The sequence below is a fragment of the Egretta garzetta genome, unplaced genomic scaffold (assembly GCF_000687185.1).
Source record: "Egretta garzetta isolate BGI_Z169 unplaced genomic scaffold, ASM68718v1 scaffold353, whole genome shotgun sequence".
Taxonomy (NCBI): Eukaryota; Metazoa; Chordata; class Aves; order Pelecaniformes; family Ardeidae; genus Egretta; species Egretta garzetta.
In genome coordinates, this window is record NW_009259307.1 from 379,087 (window position 1) to 394,445 (window position 15,359).

The window sequence follows — 15,359 nt, forward strand, 5'->3', positions numbered from 1 at the left end:
TTTCCCTATTACTTCTAGATGTTCTACATCCTGCCAGGATGCTCTAAGTGCTTAAAATACTGTATAGTAGATGGTGAGATCTGCTTCCTAACTTGCCTGAATCCTAGTTCCACTAAAGTGGATGCACTCTGGTAATAACACAGCTGCCCGTTTTGTAATTACCGAAATGCACTGTTGCAATGCGACAGCAATGAAGAGCTTTGATGGTCTCAAAGGAAGGTGCTTGTTGTACCCCGTGCACAAAGTGTTCACCATTGCCATGGATGTATACAAGTATGGCTAGATATTTGCCTAGAATTTTTTCACAAGTGTACTGCTTCGATAATTAGTATATAAAGAGGTCATGCAATTGCATATAACTTTCAAGGACTTTTAAAATAGAGTCTTCGTTGTCTATAATTAAAACATTCTGCTTTGGAGAATTGCATCAGTTTACCATTCACTTTTTAAATTTGTTGATCCTGTTTCTTCTTTCTTAATACTGCAAAATGAAAATCTACATTTCACATTAAGTGGCAGACTCTTAGGTTGTGAGTCCATAGCAGAAGACTTCTATCCCACCCCTTCCTCCTTGCCTCCCAATCCTTTGCAGAGTTTTGCTAAAGGTCTGAGTTGGGCTTGTTAAAAGAAAATAATGCCAAAGGTTATCATTCCCATAGTGTGCATCCTGTTAGCGCTGTCAATCCACTTGGCAATGTCTGGAATACTAGGAGGTGCAGAGCACAGTAATTGTGCATAGCTTTATATCTAGGACAGATGGACACCAAGTCTGTCAGTTGTTAAGCAGAGGCACTATCTTTTTTAATTCTTGGTCTGCTATGCTGGTCATGGTTTGGTGACAATTCTCAGTGCTATTAGAATAGAAGTTTAAAGCCTAATTTTGCCTCTTGCCTGCTGTTACTCCTGCTTTAGAGCTATTTAATTTACATTTTAAAACATGTGCAAGTTTGACTCACAAGATATGACCCTGGGAAAGCAACCAACTGTAACACAAAATGTCAATCTACTTTTCTTTATGTACCCCGGCACAGCCCTGAAGTTTCTGCTTAGACTCCATTTTACATTCAAGCTCCTTTCCTTACTTTTCAGAGCCAGAAGGGAACAGAGTGCTGCAGAGCTGACAAGTAATGAGAAGCTTTGATACTGAAGAGTTTTAGGATGGGAGAAGTAATGACAACTCCCTATCTTCTCTGAGAGATTCCCTCTCCACCTCTGTACATCTCCATCTCTGGAACAATACTGATATATTCCTGATCCTACATGTCTTTCAACTGGAAGCAACATTGTGTGAATCTCAATTTGTGCTAGGCGGAAAAAAACCCCCAAGTAACCACAACTTAGGCTGCAAAATTCAATGTATTTACCAGCTACCTTCTCCAAATCCCAGAGATTTCTTGGGTCTTGCTCAAGGCTAGCAAAGTTCAGATACCTGGTAATTTTGGGGGGTTTAACATATGAAACACTAAAAAATTCCTAATGTGATTAAATATTACACTTAAGAAAACTTCCTTTATAGCTGTGATCTGAATTGTTGCATGTGGGAAGGAACGAAGAGCCATCTAGAAATGTTGCAGTGACCATACAATAAAAAGACAATCACTTTAAACTTGATGCTAAAAAAAGTATGTTTTTACCCCACATTTCCTCAACTATCTTAAGTTCCAAATCCCACCTTGGATATTTTCTCAGCTACAGCAATGCTTTCTGTATGACGCAATGATAAAGCTTATGGTACTGACCCTGTGACTCCTGTGACTCCTGACCCTGTGACTTTAAATGTGCTTTAAGATTCCTGAGGACACAGACCTTCTCCTATCATACATGTTCTGTCAGCACTGAGGGAGACACTTCCACTCACTGTTAGACTAGCTATTAATTGCAGCTGGCTTGCTTCTCTTCTTTCCTGGTGCTAAACTAAACTCTGCTCTGACTTCAAACAACTTCCAAGCAGGGGCTACAAGGCAAAAGGTGTTCAGATTACTCTAACCAGTTCAGCTAATATAAGACTAATGCCTACCTATGTGATTGAGTGCCAACATCTCTCTCAGATGTTACATACAAGTTGTTGAAGACTTGGTCATGTATGAATGGCTAGATGATCTTTTCCAAAATTACACTTGCTTTTCCAGAACTCTTGCTGTCAGTTGCCTACTTAGAATCATAGAATCATTTAGGTTGGAAAAGATCATTGAATGCAATCGTAAACCAAACACTGCAAGTCCACCACTAAATCATGTCCCTAAGTGCCACATCTACATGTCTTAAATACCTCCAGGGGCAGTCACTCAACCACTTCCCTGGGCAGCCTGTTCCAAGCTTGACAACCCTGTCAGTGAGCAATTTTTTCCCAATATCCATTCCAAACCTCCCATGGGACAACTTGAGGCCATTTCCTCTTGTCCTGTTGCTTCTCACCTGGAAAAAGAGACTGACACCCACCTTGCTACAACCCCCTTTCAGGTAACTGTAGAAAGAGAGAAGGTTTCCCCTCAGCCTCCTTTTCTCCAGGCTGAACAACCCCAGTTCCCTCAGCCGCTCCTCATAAGATTTGTGCTCCAGACACCTCACCAGCTTCATTGCCCTTCTGTGGACACGTTCCAGCACCAAAATGTCCTTCTTGATATAAGGGGCCCAAAACTGAACACAGTATTTCAGGTGTGGCCTCACCAGTGCTTAGTACAGGGGCACGATCACTTCCCTACTCCTGCTGGCCACACTACTCCTGATACAAGCCAGGATGCCATTGGCCTTCTTGTGAGGCTCCAGTAATTTAGGGGAGAAAAAAGCATACCTGATTTAACACTCACCAGTCTTATCTTCCAATTTTCCCACATAGAGACTCATGGATATCTTCAGAACACAAGCTACTCCAACTCAGGCATACACTTACCATACTGTAAAGACTCTCTACATGCCCAGATTTAATCTGGATTAGTAAAGATGCTGCCTTCTAGGCTTTGAGTTTCACAAAATATGCCAACTGGATTTAATTCCATTCACCACAACTCTCTGGGTTCGGCCATCCAGCCAGCTTTTTACCCAGCAAAGAGTATGCCCATCCAAGCCATGAGCCACCAGTTTCTCCAGGAGAATGCTGTAGGAGGCAGTGTCAAAGGCTTTACCAAAATTGAGGTAGACAAAATCCACAGCCTCTCCCCCATCCACTAGGCGGGTCACCAGTCATCATGTCATATATCACACAAAGACATCAGGTTAGTCAAAGCAGGACCTGCCTTTCATAAACCCATGCTGACTGGCCCTCACCACCTGCTTCTCCTGTATGTGCCATGTGATGGCACTCAAGATGATCTGCTCCATAATATTCCTCATCTCCGAGGTCAGACTGACAGGCCTGTAGTTCCCCAGATCCTCCTTCCAGAACTTCTTGCAGATGGGCTTCACGTTGACTAACCTCCAGTCAAATGGGACCTCCCCATTTAGCCAGGACTGCTGATAAAGGATTGAGAGTGGCTTGGTGAGCGCTTCTGCCAGCTCCCTCAGTACACTTGTGTGGATCCCATCCGGCCCCACAGGCCTGTGTGTCTCTAAGTGGTGTAGAAGGTCGCTTACCATTTCCCCTTGGATTATGGGGGCTTCATTCCGCTCCTGATCCCTGTCTTCCAGCTCAGGGGGCTGGGTACCCTGAGAAGAACTGGTCTTACCATGAATGACTGAGGCAAAGAGGGCATTAAGTACATCAGCCTTTTCCTCATTCTTTGTTGCTATGTTTCCCCCCTGCATCGAATAAAGGATCGAGATTCTCCTTAGCTCTTTTTGTTGTTGATGTATTTATAGAAACTTTTTTTTTTGTCTTTTACGGCAGTAGCCAGGCTAAGTTCTAGTTGGACTTTCGCCCTTCTAATTTTCTCCCTGCATGCCCTCACAACATCCTTGTAGTCCTCCTGAGTTGCCTGCCATGCAAAGGTCATAAACTCTGGGTTTTTTCCTGAGTTCCAGCCAAAGCTCTCTGTTTAGCCAGGCTGGTGTTCTTCCTTGCCAGCTTGTGTTTCGGCACATTGGGATGGCCTACTCCTGCGCCTTTAAGATCTCCTTGAAAAATCTGCAGCCTTCCTGTACTCCTTTGCCCTTCAGAACTGCCTCCCACTGGCTAGTGATCGTGAGACTTCTGCCAGCTGCTTATAGAATATTTCATCTGTCTCTTCATCCTGGTTGGGTGGTCTATAACAGACTCCCACCGCAATATCTGTCCTGTCGGCTTTTCCCCTGATTCTTACCCATAAACACTCAACTCTCATCACCACTGTCAAGCTCTAGCAAGTCAAAACACTCCCTAAGATACAGGGCTACCCACTGCTTCTCTTTCCTTGCCTATCCCTTCTGAAGGGCTTATAACCATCCATTGCAGCACTCCATTTGTGCGAGTCATCCCACCATGTTTCTGTGACTGCAACTATAACATAGTTTTCCTGTTGCACAGTAGTTTCCAACTCCTACTGTTTGTTGCCCGTGCTGCGTGCCTTGGCGTAGGTGCACTTTCAGTTGGGCCAGATCCTGCCACCTTTTTTGGGGGAGAAGCCCTAATTCCTATGTGACTGTTCTCACGATCTTCTGTCATTTCTAACACAACAACAACCATTGTGTCTTTGCTGCTGTGTGGATCTCCATCTCCTACCTCCACTGAGGTAGGTGCTGTGCACCTACCTGTGCACTAATGTACAGAGACATTTCAAATGTGCTCCAGTGAACTCAGCATATCGTGGAGAAGACCAGAGGACCTCGCTAGCACACTGCACCTCAAACACTGGCATGCCGCCCCTAGACTTATCTCTAACAAGCCTGGTTTCATCCCTTTCCCCCTTCAAATTGAGTTTAAAGCTCTTTGAATGAGCCCTGCTAACTCTTGTGCAAAGATCCTTTTCCTCATTGGAGACAGGTGTACCTCACCTGTCACCAGTAGGCCTGGTGTCTTGTAGACCGGCCCCTGATCAAAAACCCTAAAATTTTGCTGGTGACACCAGTGTGGGAGCCAGTTATTGATCTGCTGGGTCTTCCTGTTCATTCCCTCATCTTTCCCTGCAACTGGAAGGATAGAGGAGAACACTGCTTGTGCTCCTGATCCCTTAATCAGTCATCCCAAGGCTCTGAAGTCTCTTTTGATTGCCCTTGGACTTATTGCAACTTCCTCACTGCCTACCCAAAAAACCTTACTTAGTAAGGTTCTGGTTTGTGTGACTCACATTTGGAAATGGTATGTGATACGCTTGTTTCCTGATAAATTCATTCCCACAACATTAAAATTGTGTAGCTTAATATCTGGTAAAAAGGACTCCAGTTGTCACATTCTTCTGATGATGTTATCATGTATCAGTGGTTTAGAAAGTGACATTACTAAGCTGGAGCCTTTTTCAGACACTAATACATTTGGACACAAAATCTGGTTTAAGGAGATTCCCTGGGTGGTGTAAAGCTGCAGAAATGGCTCTGTGTCACGGCTTGGCAATGAAGCCATGGGCCTGCTGAGAAGAGCAGGTGGCCAGAGGACATAGTGGTTAGGGTACTCCTGGTGGGGAAACACTGCCTGGAGCCAACACAGCCCTGGGAGAGTGAGAGAAACAGGTCACAAGTGAGATAGCTTGCATTTTCCCATGTTTGTCAACAAGTTGAACAAGAAACTTACCAACAGCATTATAAGTTGTCTGCCTGAAAATATCACCTTAATCTTTCAAACACAAAGCTTGCATAGAATTCCTCACTCCTACGAATACTAATGCAACTTCATGTGTTTGGTGTCAGATCACCAAATACCCCAAACTGGGATATTACAACAGCCAAACTCAAAGCCCTTGTTTCACTTGCTCTGTGCACCATGTGTATGGGTGTTAGGGGTGAGCAGGAGTTGATATTGGCTGCTAACAGCATGTGAAAGTATCAGCTAGCGTCTGTAAGACTGTAAGCTCTTCTGACAGAGGCACAGCTTTGATTGGTTGACACACTAAATTCACAAGTGCTTACTGTTTTTCAAAAGTCTTATGCCAGCTTCTAACAATGATTTAAAAATACAGTTCTAAAGTTATTGAAAACATGCAGCTGGCTGTTTATGAATGGTTTATTTGTCTTCTCTGAAATGTACACATTGTTGTGAAGATTTTCTTGCTGGTCTCTAAATTTGTGCCTTGTTACTGGTTATCTTACAGCAATTTAAATCTGGCCAATCTAGGTCTGCTATCTAGGAGCACAGATAAGCTCGTCTCTTCCTCACTCCCAGGCTCATGACAAGAGTAATCACCAGTTTTATTAAATACTGTAAGCAAGCAATTACATTAAAAGATTCTTTGGCTAACCTAAAGGGTTGTGATGTAACTCTGGTAGTCTGCCTGCTACCCCCTGGCAAATCAGATGATTCTCAGTTTCTGTAGGAATAATACCTCCACTGGGCCTAGGAATGGCCTGAAAATGAAAAAAATGGCTAGAGTTTTGATTTCCTTTTATCTTTCAGTAGTATTTTATGTCACTGTACTGAAGTGTTATTGTGTACACTTTAGAGCCAGGAAGAGTGAAGGATGTTGCCTAAAAATCTCCCTGCAAATTAATAGTATTCCTTCACTGCGAATGGTCTGTTTCCCCAGACAGTATTTGACAGTATTTGGAGCTTCACTTACAGATAAAGAATTGTTCAGATGATTTGATCATTGTTCTTAAAACTGCAGTTTCATTCTGTATCTTTCAACGTAGAGACAAGTCAGCATTAATGCAGCATTCCCTTTTTATGAATGCAGTTGCATGTTCTTGTTGTCCAACTGACAGAACAAGGAGCCTTTGCATACCAATCTGCCATAGCAAAACCAGATCAACAGTTTTGATAACTTCACAAAAACAGATGTTCTCCAGTATTTTTCCATATAATCAGTTAATTAACTGCTTTAATTATAAAAAACTCTGTGATTTTGGAGTAAAATTGAGCATAACATATCTCTTTATCTAGTAACAAATTAGATGTACAACTGACTAACCAGAGAACATCCCAAAATAAGTATTCAATTCTTTCTTTTTGAGACTACCAGGTAATAAGTTCTTGAGGAAAGATACATGCTGACTGACAGCAAAACAATGATAAAAAAATTACCAAGAAAAAATTCTTGCCCATCTCTGAGTTAATTCTATTGACATGCATTTAATGAATGCTGTTTACTTGCCAGAAAATGAAACAAATAACGGGCACTGCTTTAGCAAATCACTAGCTGGCTAAAGTGTTTTTCGTGAATTAATCTTTCTTTTTATGAATGTAAGACAGAAAAAAAAGAAGATCTTGCAACCAGTAATGACATCTGTGAACTCCTTCTCTGTGTTCTGCAATGGCAAAACACTGCCAGGGACTATAGTGAGCGACAGGGTTGCCATGCAGCCCCAGCAAAACAGCCCTCTGAAAAGGCATGCTGACCCACTTTCAACTACCAACTTGCTGACCCTTTGTTGAGTGAGAGGTTCTTCCAAGTTTTTGTTGTTTTCACCCTTTCAGTTCCCATTTCTAAAGGAGCAAGCCTGTCTCTCTCTTTCTCCTTATTCTTTTCTTTCTTTCCCACTATGCATGTTGTTTCTTTTGACTGTCATTGCTTTAGTTAATTTAAAAAAAAAAAAAAATCTTCCACCCTTTCCTTTGTTAAGAACATGCTGTGGAAGAAATACAGCTCTTGCCATCAACAAAATTATGATACAATTCCTTAAGGAACTCAGTCTGATCAGAGTAATTCATCTATGAAAAACCAGACTTTAATTGTTACTCTTGGCAACAGTGAAGGATAATAGTGTAATATTATACTAAATACTGCCACGTGCAATAGTAAAAAAAACCTGTTTCAGTCTTGCCAGCAGCGCTGTGCAAACCCCCTTTTGAATTCAGGTTTGGATGTTGCGATTTAATCTAAATCTTTTGCTTCTCCTTCTTCCAAAACCAACAGAGGTTTAGAGAGCACTGCATTTTTATTGGAACCATTTGCTCAGCCTAAGTTGCCAAAATAATTTAGTTAAAACTAGTGCTTTTATTTGGGTTAAGGTTGATTCCTGAGCTCCACAGAGGTCGAGGCACTTAGTTTGTCTTCCTTTTTTTCAATTCCACCACGGAGTCTACAGCAGAGCTCTGCCAGCTCAAGTTGTATTTCCTGAATCCCATTCCCCCAGTTGAGCTTATCTATGTTTGTGATTTTGCACAAGTGGAGAAGAAACCTTTTTTTCAGCCCTTTGCCTCACTACTTACCTGCTACAATGCATAGAAAAATGTGTGGGTCCAAGGATTCAAAATAAGCAGGCTCCAGTAGTGCAACAGTGCAAGTCCTGCTGCCAATGCTGCTACTGCTGGTGTGTTAGTGTGACCTCTCCTTTGATAATGAGTGACAGCTGCTGTGAAATGCCTCACAGAGTGTCTGCCTCTCTTGGGCAACAAGTGGAAAAACATAAAAATATAGAATTTTGGAAGTGAGTTATGGAAAAAAAAAAGCTCTACTTTATGCTACTTGAAAAGTATTGTTTGAATTTCAGATAGCTCCAACAAAATGATAATACAGTCACAATCTCCTGCCAAAATTTTTAAATCCTGGGAAATGTTTCACAATAACAAATACTGTAATGTTATTACAATTAAGGAAGTATCTATTTCTCACTAGGTATGTGTTTTTGTGTGTGGGCATGTGCTTGTAAATGGGACAAAACCAGGCTCTTGAATGTCAGAACTTTCACATGATGAGGGTCTATACCCATTTCTAAATCTATCCTCTGTAGTTTAGAGCCTGGTTTGGATCCAAAAATGGAAGGTTTTTTTTGTTTAGTTTCTATTCCATTGCCACAGAAATGTCATAGGTCAGAATGATATATTAAAGATGCTCTATAGTAGCAATGCCTTGATCTGAAATAGATTAAAGTTAGCCTTTAGTCTTAAACTGAAACCAGGGTAAAGATTTGACGGGTTCTTGTATGTTACATTCTTCTCACAGGAGATCCTAGCGCAAAACAGTTCAAATCTCATCTTAAAAGAAGTACTGCAGTCTTGGGTGGAATTCTCATGAAAAAAGAAGCAGGAACAAGCCATTCTGGGTTTTTTTTAGATGCAATACAAACTGAAAGCAGTAAGAACTTAGTGAAAGGGAAGCAGAAGCCAATCTGTGTTGAAATGCAATGCTGTATGGATTCAAGGTCCAGTTTTAGCTCATCCTGAAGATATATATCTTATTTAATGGCACAGATGTTTACCTCTGCTTGCATTGCAAAAGAGAGAAAAAGATAAAAATACATAGCTTTAATACAAAATTACAAGCCAAAATTTTAGAAACTTACATGATAGCTGACCGAATAGTATGATTTTTGTCCCATTAAAAGTCTTGATAGCTCAAGATTTTATTTTATCCTTAATCTGACAGAAATCTTAAACATAAATAATGTAAGGCGAATCATATAAAACAGAAATTTGAAAATACTGTTTTGTAATTTTTAATAAAAATTGTCAACAATTCTGAATGAAAATATGGTCTGAATCCAGAAAGTGCTGCATCCTCAGCTCTAGACTATTTTATCAGAATACTAGCTATACAAGGAAGAATTAAAAACCACTGATTTACTTAGCTTTCTGTAAGCAGTGCATGAAATAGGACTGAAGGGGACTAAGAAGATCTGTCCAATGCAATTTGTAGCTGCTGGTTTGGGGTTTATTCATTCTAAGAGGTTTTCCTTATAAAGTGAAGACAGACCCTTCAGTTTCAGCCTGAAAGGTCTCAAAACTATGCACAATATTGGGTCAAACAAAGTACTTGAGATTATTTTTTCTTCAAAAATATCAAATAAGATGTTGCCTCTGACAGCAAAGAAGAAAGGAAGCTCTCACCCTTATAACCAGCTGCATTGGTTTTCCAGTCATTAGCATTCAGATGTCCTGCACGTGAAGTCCTGACAATAATATGCTGTATGTCCCTCCAGGTCAGAAATGGGCTATGAAAAAGGGGAAAGACAAAAGTCAGAGATGAGACATATTTTACCAGATCGTAGAGATACAAGGTCATTGAAACTAAAAAAATATCCAAACCAAACCAACCCCCATTTATCTTCTCTGCTTTCCTTTGCTACATTCAAAATAATGTGTTCAAATTTTACAGAATTACTAAATGAAATTATTTATACAGCTGGGAGGTTTGCATTAAGCAGACTATAATGATATATGATAATATTCTATTATATAAAACTTAAGGGAAGATGAAGGAGTAGATTTCACATAGAGGTTATTTGTATGACCACCAACTACTGTTATGTTATCTACCTTGACCAGTGCAAAGGAAAAAAAAAGCAAAATGTTGGCTTGCTGAAAAGCTCTACTAAACCTTACTAACTGCATGCTCAAGCTGGTAATTCCTTTAGACTTTCAGCTCCTACTGAAGCTATTTCAGGTGCCTCTGTTGCTATTCATTTGCCTATTACCCCATGTCTTGAAATTCACTGAGGGTCTGTGTATTCTTCAAGAAGACCAAGAAGCCAGCACTGAATCTGAATGGTTACAGAGCAAGCGCCTGATTGCACAGATGCATAGTCCTTTAAGGAATTCCTAATAAACTGTCCACTGGGAAGGTGAAAGAAGATGACATTTGCATCCTCACAATGACATTAATACCCATTGATCATGTAGGACTAGAGCAAATCTTTAGGGAATATAGCTTTCTTGTTTCTCTTAGATGCACCCCAAGAACTTCTTGTCTTAGAAGATGATCTAAAGGTGCATGGCCACCACTGAGGTATTTTTTTCTTTCTCCTTCCAATTTCTCAGTTTTTCTATCATCTGTAAGAAGATTAATAATAATCCATTTAAAAATGCAGTTTTAGTAGAGAGAATGATAAACTGAGCCACTAGATAATGAAGAGGAAAACAGTATCTCAGTGCAGAACACCAGTCACTCAGTATCATTCTCAGAGTATCTTTATCTGCCCCTATTGCACTCACTGGCACAATTCCACTCAGTTGTAATGATGAAGATAGACCAGAAGGAATTTTGTCAGACCCAGCACTGGCTGTCTACACTGTCCAGGACTAGGCAGTCATTGAAAACCCAGGAAATCTTGGTTCAGTTCCTTAACACACACTCTTGTGCCTCTCAGACCAAGAAGTCACTTAGGCCAGCAGACAAGTGACTTATTCTTGCACTTATCTTTAAGGCATGATACTTGGGCTCTGCTTCCACTTGCAGGCAGAAACTATGCCAAGACAACAGCCATAAGAGTGTGGGGAAGGTCAGCCCATGGGTGATTGTGAGCTAGTCACTTTCTGGAACATTGCTGTTACATGGAATGACTACACTCTTAAACCAACACATAGTCAAGTTACTAGAAATTTCAGTGAGAAATTTTGGGAAGCAGACGCAGGATAACAACAAACATGCAGAAGCATCTTGTTCTTCTCTTAAGTTCCCCTGACAGTGGAAGACACAGAAAAATCTCACTCATCTCTCTGTTTGATATAGACAAATCAATGTTGTGTGGATTGGCATCCACAGACATTGTTTCACATCCTTCAGAACTTGTTTTGTCAAAAGAATATCTTTCTGGAAATACTTGAGTAATCAGTGCTTTACGGTGCTTAAATACAGAAGTGGAATCCTGCTTATCCTGTGAGACAAAAGCAAGCTATTAGGAAGCAATCAGTGAATACAGGTGATAATCTATTAAAAAGTGAGCACTTTCTTTTTCATTTAAGATACATCAATTCAGGTTTTCAGGTGACAAATTTCAGTTTCCACAAGCTGCATGTTTAGGAGAAGGCAGTAGGGATGCAGAAGTTATTGCAAACCTGCAGTCAACTTGTTTATAGAAAAATTTGCTCCTAGCCTATCCTCTGGGCACATGTAGACATACATATTCATGGGTATTAACCAATAGAAGTTCACTTGTGTTGGCGGGATTATTGAAAATGAAAACCAATTTCAGAACCATGGTCTGTAAGTCTGTACAGGAGAGAAAAACGTGGGACGTACAGGACATTTACTCAAATATAACTGATTTTTACACATTTTACTTTCCAATAGCCTTATAATTCATATGCTTGGAAAGAAGTAGAAGTTGCCTAAAAATGTAAGACTTCTTTTTTGTAACAAGATTGTAAGGAATAATGCAAAGACAGGGACCAAACCACTTAACTATATATATATTTTGCACATTTCCTTTGCAGTAATATGATATTAATACTGTGTGTATCTTTTTCATTACAGAACATTTCCCAGTAGGTGTGCGGACCATGAGCATGCTGATACAATCTAGCACCTTTCTAGCTACAGCTGGGACACCATGGAAAGTGCCACATATTCTTCCAGAGTCAACACAGAAAGTCCTGTCTATAGTTGTTGAAACAGGAAGAGGAAATGGAATAATCTGAAAAAGGAAGATGATTTTCAATCTTACTAATTTTAGCCAGATATTTTGTAATTTCTTGCAAGCTATATCAATCCCTGGCCACTTAATCTCTCTCTGGCTTTGTCTACAAGATACACAAGAATACAAAGGTATTCCCATATCTAAATTATTCTGTTATTTTTAAGGAGAGTTGATGCCTTCTGTCCCTAAGCATTTATTAAAGCATTAACATGCCCATAGATACATTTTTTTTCTTAAAGAGGAAATTCTCACACTAGACAGTTGGACTATGATGGCAGTAATTGTTTATTCAGTTAAAAAAAAAATCATGGATTTTAAGGAGCATTAAGGGTTTGTAAGATAGGGTATGCTTGGACAGTCATGTAGTATGTTTCAAGAAGAAAATCAATATGATTTTATACCAGCTGAGGAATTTCACTGGGAGCCTGTGTAAAATCTTAGAAAAACATGTTTCAGGCTTTCAGGAAGCCCTCCAGGAATCCCAAGAGCTGCATTCTTTATAATCTGGAATCTAAACAATCTGTTATTCTCTAAAGTAAGCTGTCTACGCTACTGGTGAAAAAATAAGGCACTAAAATACTCCTCTCAACTTCTGAAGGAGAGATTCAAGATAAGGCACACTCAACTGATTATTTAAAGAGGAATGACGGATCTAATGGTTGATCTAAGTATGCCTAGGTAAAGGATCTAAAGTAGTCTTCACTTAATAATACTAACTTCTCATAAATTGGACTTAGTTGCTCAGTCAGCAAATGAGATTATGTCTCAGAATCATAGTTTACTTCTAAAAACAATAAGCATGGCAGATCTTGAAAACTGAGCCATTCACTGTTGTATCTACCATCCTTATCTAATCATAAAAAATAATGTAAGAATATCTGGGGCAGAAAACCTTGATCAAAGGTCTGATTTCCAGGACATGACATCTTACATCATTAAATCCATCTGCCTCTTATGCAACCTCCAAATCTGCTTGCTTACTGTATAATTCATATGATTTTTATGTTTTCTTCTCAAGGAATGGCAGTTTGGGAATATTTATATCTAAGAGATTTAACAGCATAAGAACAATATTCAAACCAATTTCTGTAGCTTACTTTAGGACCTTAGAATTGAGCTATTGCCAGATTGAAATTTTCTCTGTACACTAAACACCTCATTTGAAACAAAATAGGTCTGCAGTTGTTTGCCCATAATTTTTTTCAGAAACTTTAACAAAAAAAAATAATAAAAAAGAAAGAAACTGGAATGATGTCAAAATAGCAGTTCATTTGGAGAAAGAAGAGGGAATTTTTGTTTTGGCTTTTTTTTTTTTGTTTGAAAAGATAGTCTAGCAGCCAATTTTAAAGCATCTGGAAAAATCACAGAATTGGTCAAATATTTGTAAAACATGTCAAAATTGGATCCTAAGTGAGTAAACAGTTGTTTGCTAGCCATGTGGGCCCCAGATCCAGACAAGATGTCACTGATGTTAATTGATTTACCACTTGATTAATCTCAAAAGAATTAATGGCTAAGCATCTTGAAATGGACAAATGCATTAACAAGAACAGTACTAACTCTGCTTGAAAATGGATTGATTTCAAGAAATGGGCAATTTCCTTCCAGAAATTTTTTTTTCAATGTCTCATCTGAAATTGCCTTGGGATTACACATACCAGACAATACTCAACATCAAACCAGGATAAGCAGAAGTGAGAACAATTACATACAAAACTCCTTGTACAGCAGCCAAAAAATAATGAATGTTGTGTCCTTAACCAATAGTTATGCTCTAAGGTACAGTCTTCTTATTCTAGCCTTCTCAAAATACTTATGAAGCAAGGTAAATGAGAAAAAATGAAATAGGACAAATATATTAAACTATGTTACAGTAATATTCATTTGAGATTTAACTGTACCTTTAAACACATTGCTTAGAAATAGTAGATCATAATTTTTGGCCAGATCCGATTTCTTCATTCCACAGGTAGTCTCCCAAGTGATAGTTGGGCTAATCTTGGAAATAGTAAAGGATTCAGGCTCTATCCTTTTGCATAAAGACACTATGCCAAACATAACTGTTCAGAATAAATAACTGGTGCCAATAATATCATTCTGAGCAACAAACAAGTAGGGTGAAACTTTGGGGTTTTTTAGCAAAATGGTGTGGTTGCTAATGATTGCTACATTATCTTCATAACCAGCAATTTGAATGTGACAAAGGTGGCCTATCTGAAAAAAAAATTCTTCCCAAAATAGCCAAGTCCGATGAGAATTGCTGGAAGAATACAATACACTTTTCTCCAAAGAATCAAGGAAACACACTATCATAGAGTGCACTAAGAAGAGGATCACCATTCAATTTGGAAGTATCAAATAACCTTCTCTGGAAATCTTGGCTATGAGAGAACAGACGTGGATAATTATTGCTGTAAAAAGGAGTTTCTGTGCCCTATACATCTTGTAGACTAGTAGGAGATAATTTTCATCACTAATTTCTGCATAACACCACCCTTAAGGGTTTTTATGATAAATTTATTAAAAAAATGTAAGAAATAGTTGCCTGGTTTATTCATGCATTGCCATCACTCACAAATCAGCCAAATTGTCCCATGAAATCTACAACCCTACTACCTAACGGCTCCAACATATAGCCTCATGGAGAGGAATATTAACTAAGTTAATGGTAGACATTCTTCTTTCCCAGGTCACATAAAGAGTCAGTGTGAAGATGCCTGTTGCAACAGAGAATTTTAGGAGTATGAGACATGAAGGCAGCCTCTAATTGTACTTATCTTGTGCTCAGGTGTCTAAACAATCTACCCCACAAACATTTAATTCCTGAAAATAAGAAGATACAAAAATGGACTCTAGTGTTTGATAATCCATCCATGCATACATATGGGCATACAAAACATTTTTTTGACATGTCTGACATCCTTACAGGTTCTAATTGTCATATACGCTGCAAATAATCCTGTTAGTTTCCTGCTAGAAAGGTAAAGACTATTATGTGCTTG

The 15,359-nt window shown here is 39.3% G+C and overlaps 1 protein-coding gene across 1 annotated transcript in view; it reads right to left on the reverse strand.

The window, feature by feature from the left end:
- Positions 1–15,359, reverse strand: part of PCSK5 (proprotein convertase subtilisin/kexin type 5) — a 254,875-nt gene that overhangs the window by 100,590 nt on the left and 138,926 nt on the right. Inside the window, exon 10 of the mRNA XM_035891730.1 lies at positions 9,830–9,933. Within this exon, the coding sequence (XP_035747623.1) occupies positions 9,830–9,933 (104 nt within the window). The remainder of the gene's footprint in view (positions 1–9,829; positions 9,934–15,359) is intronic.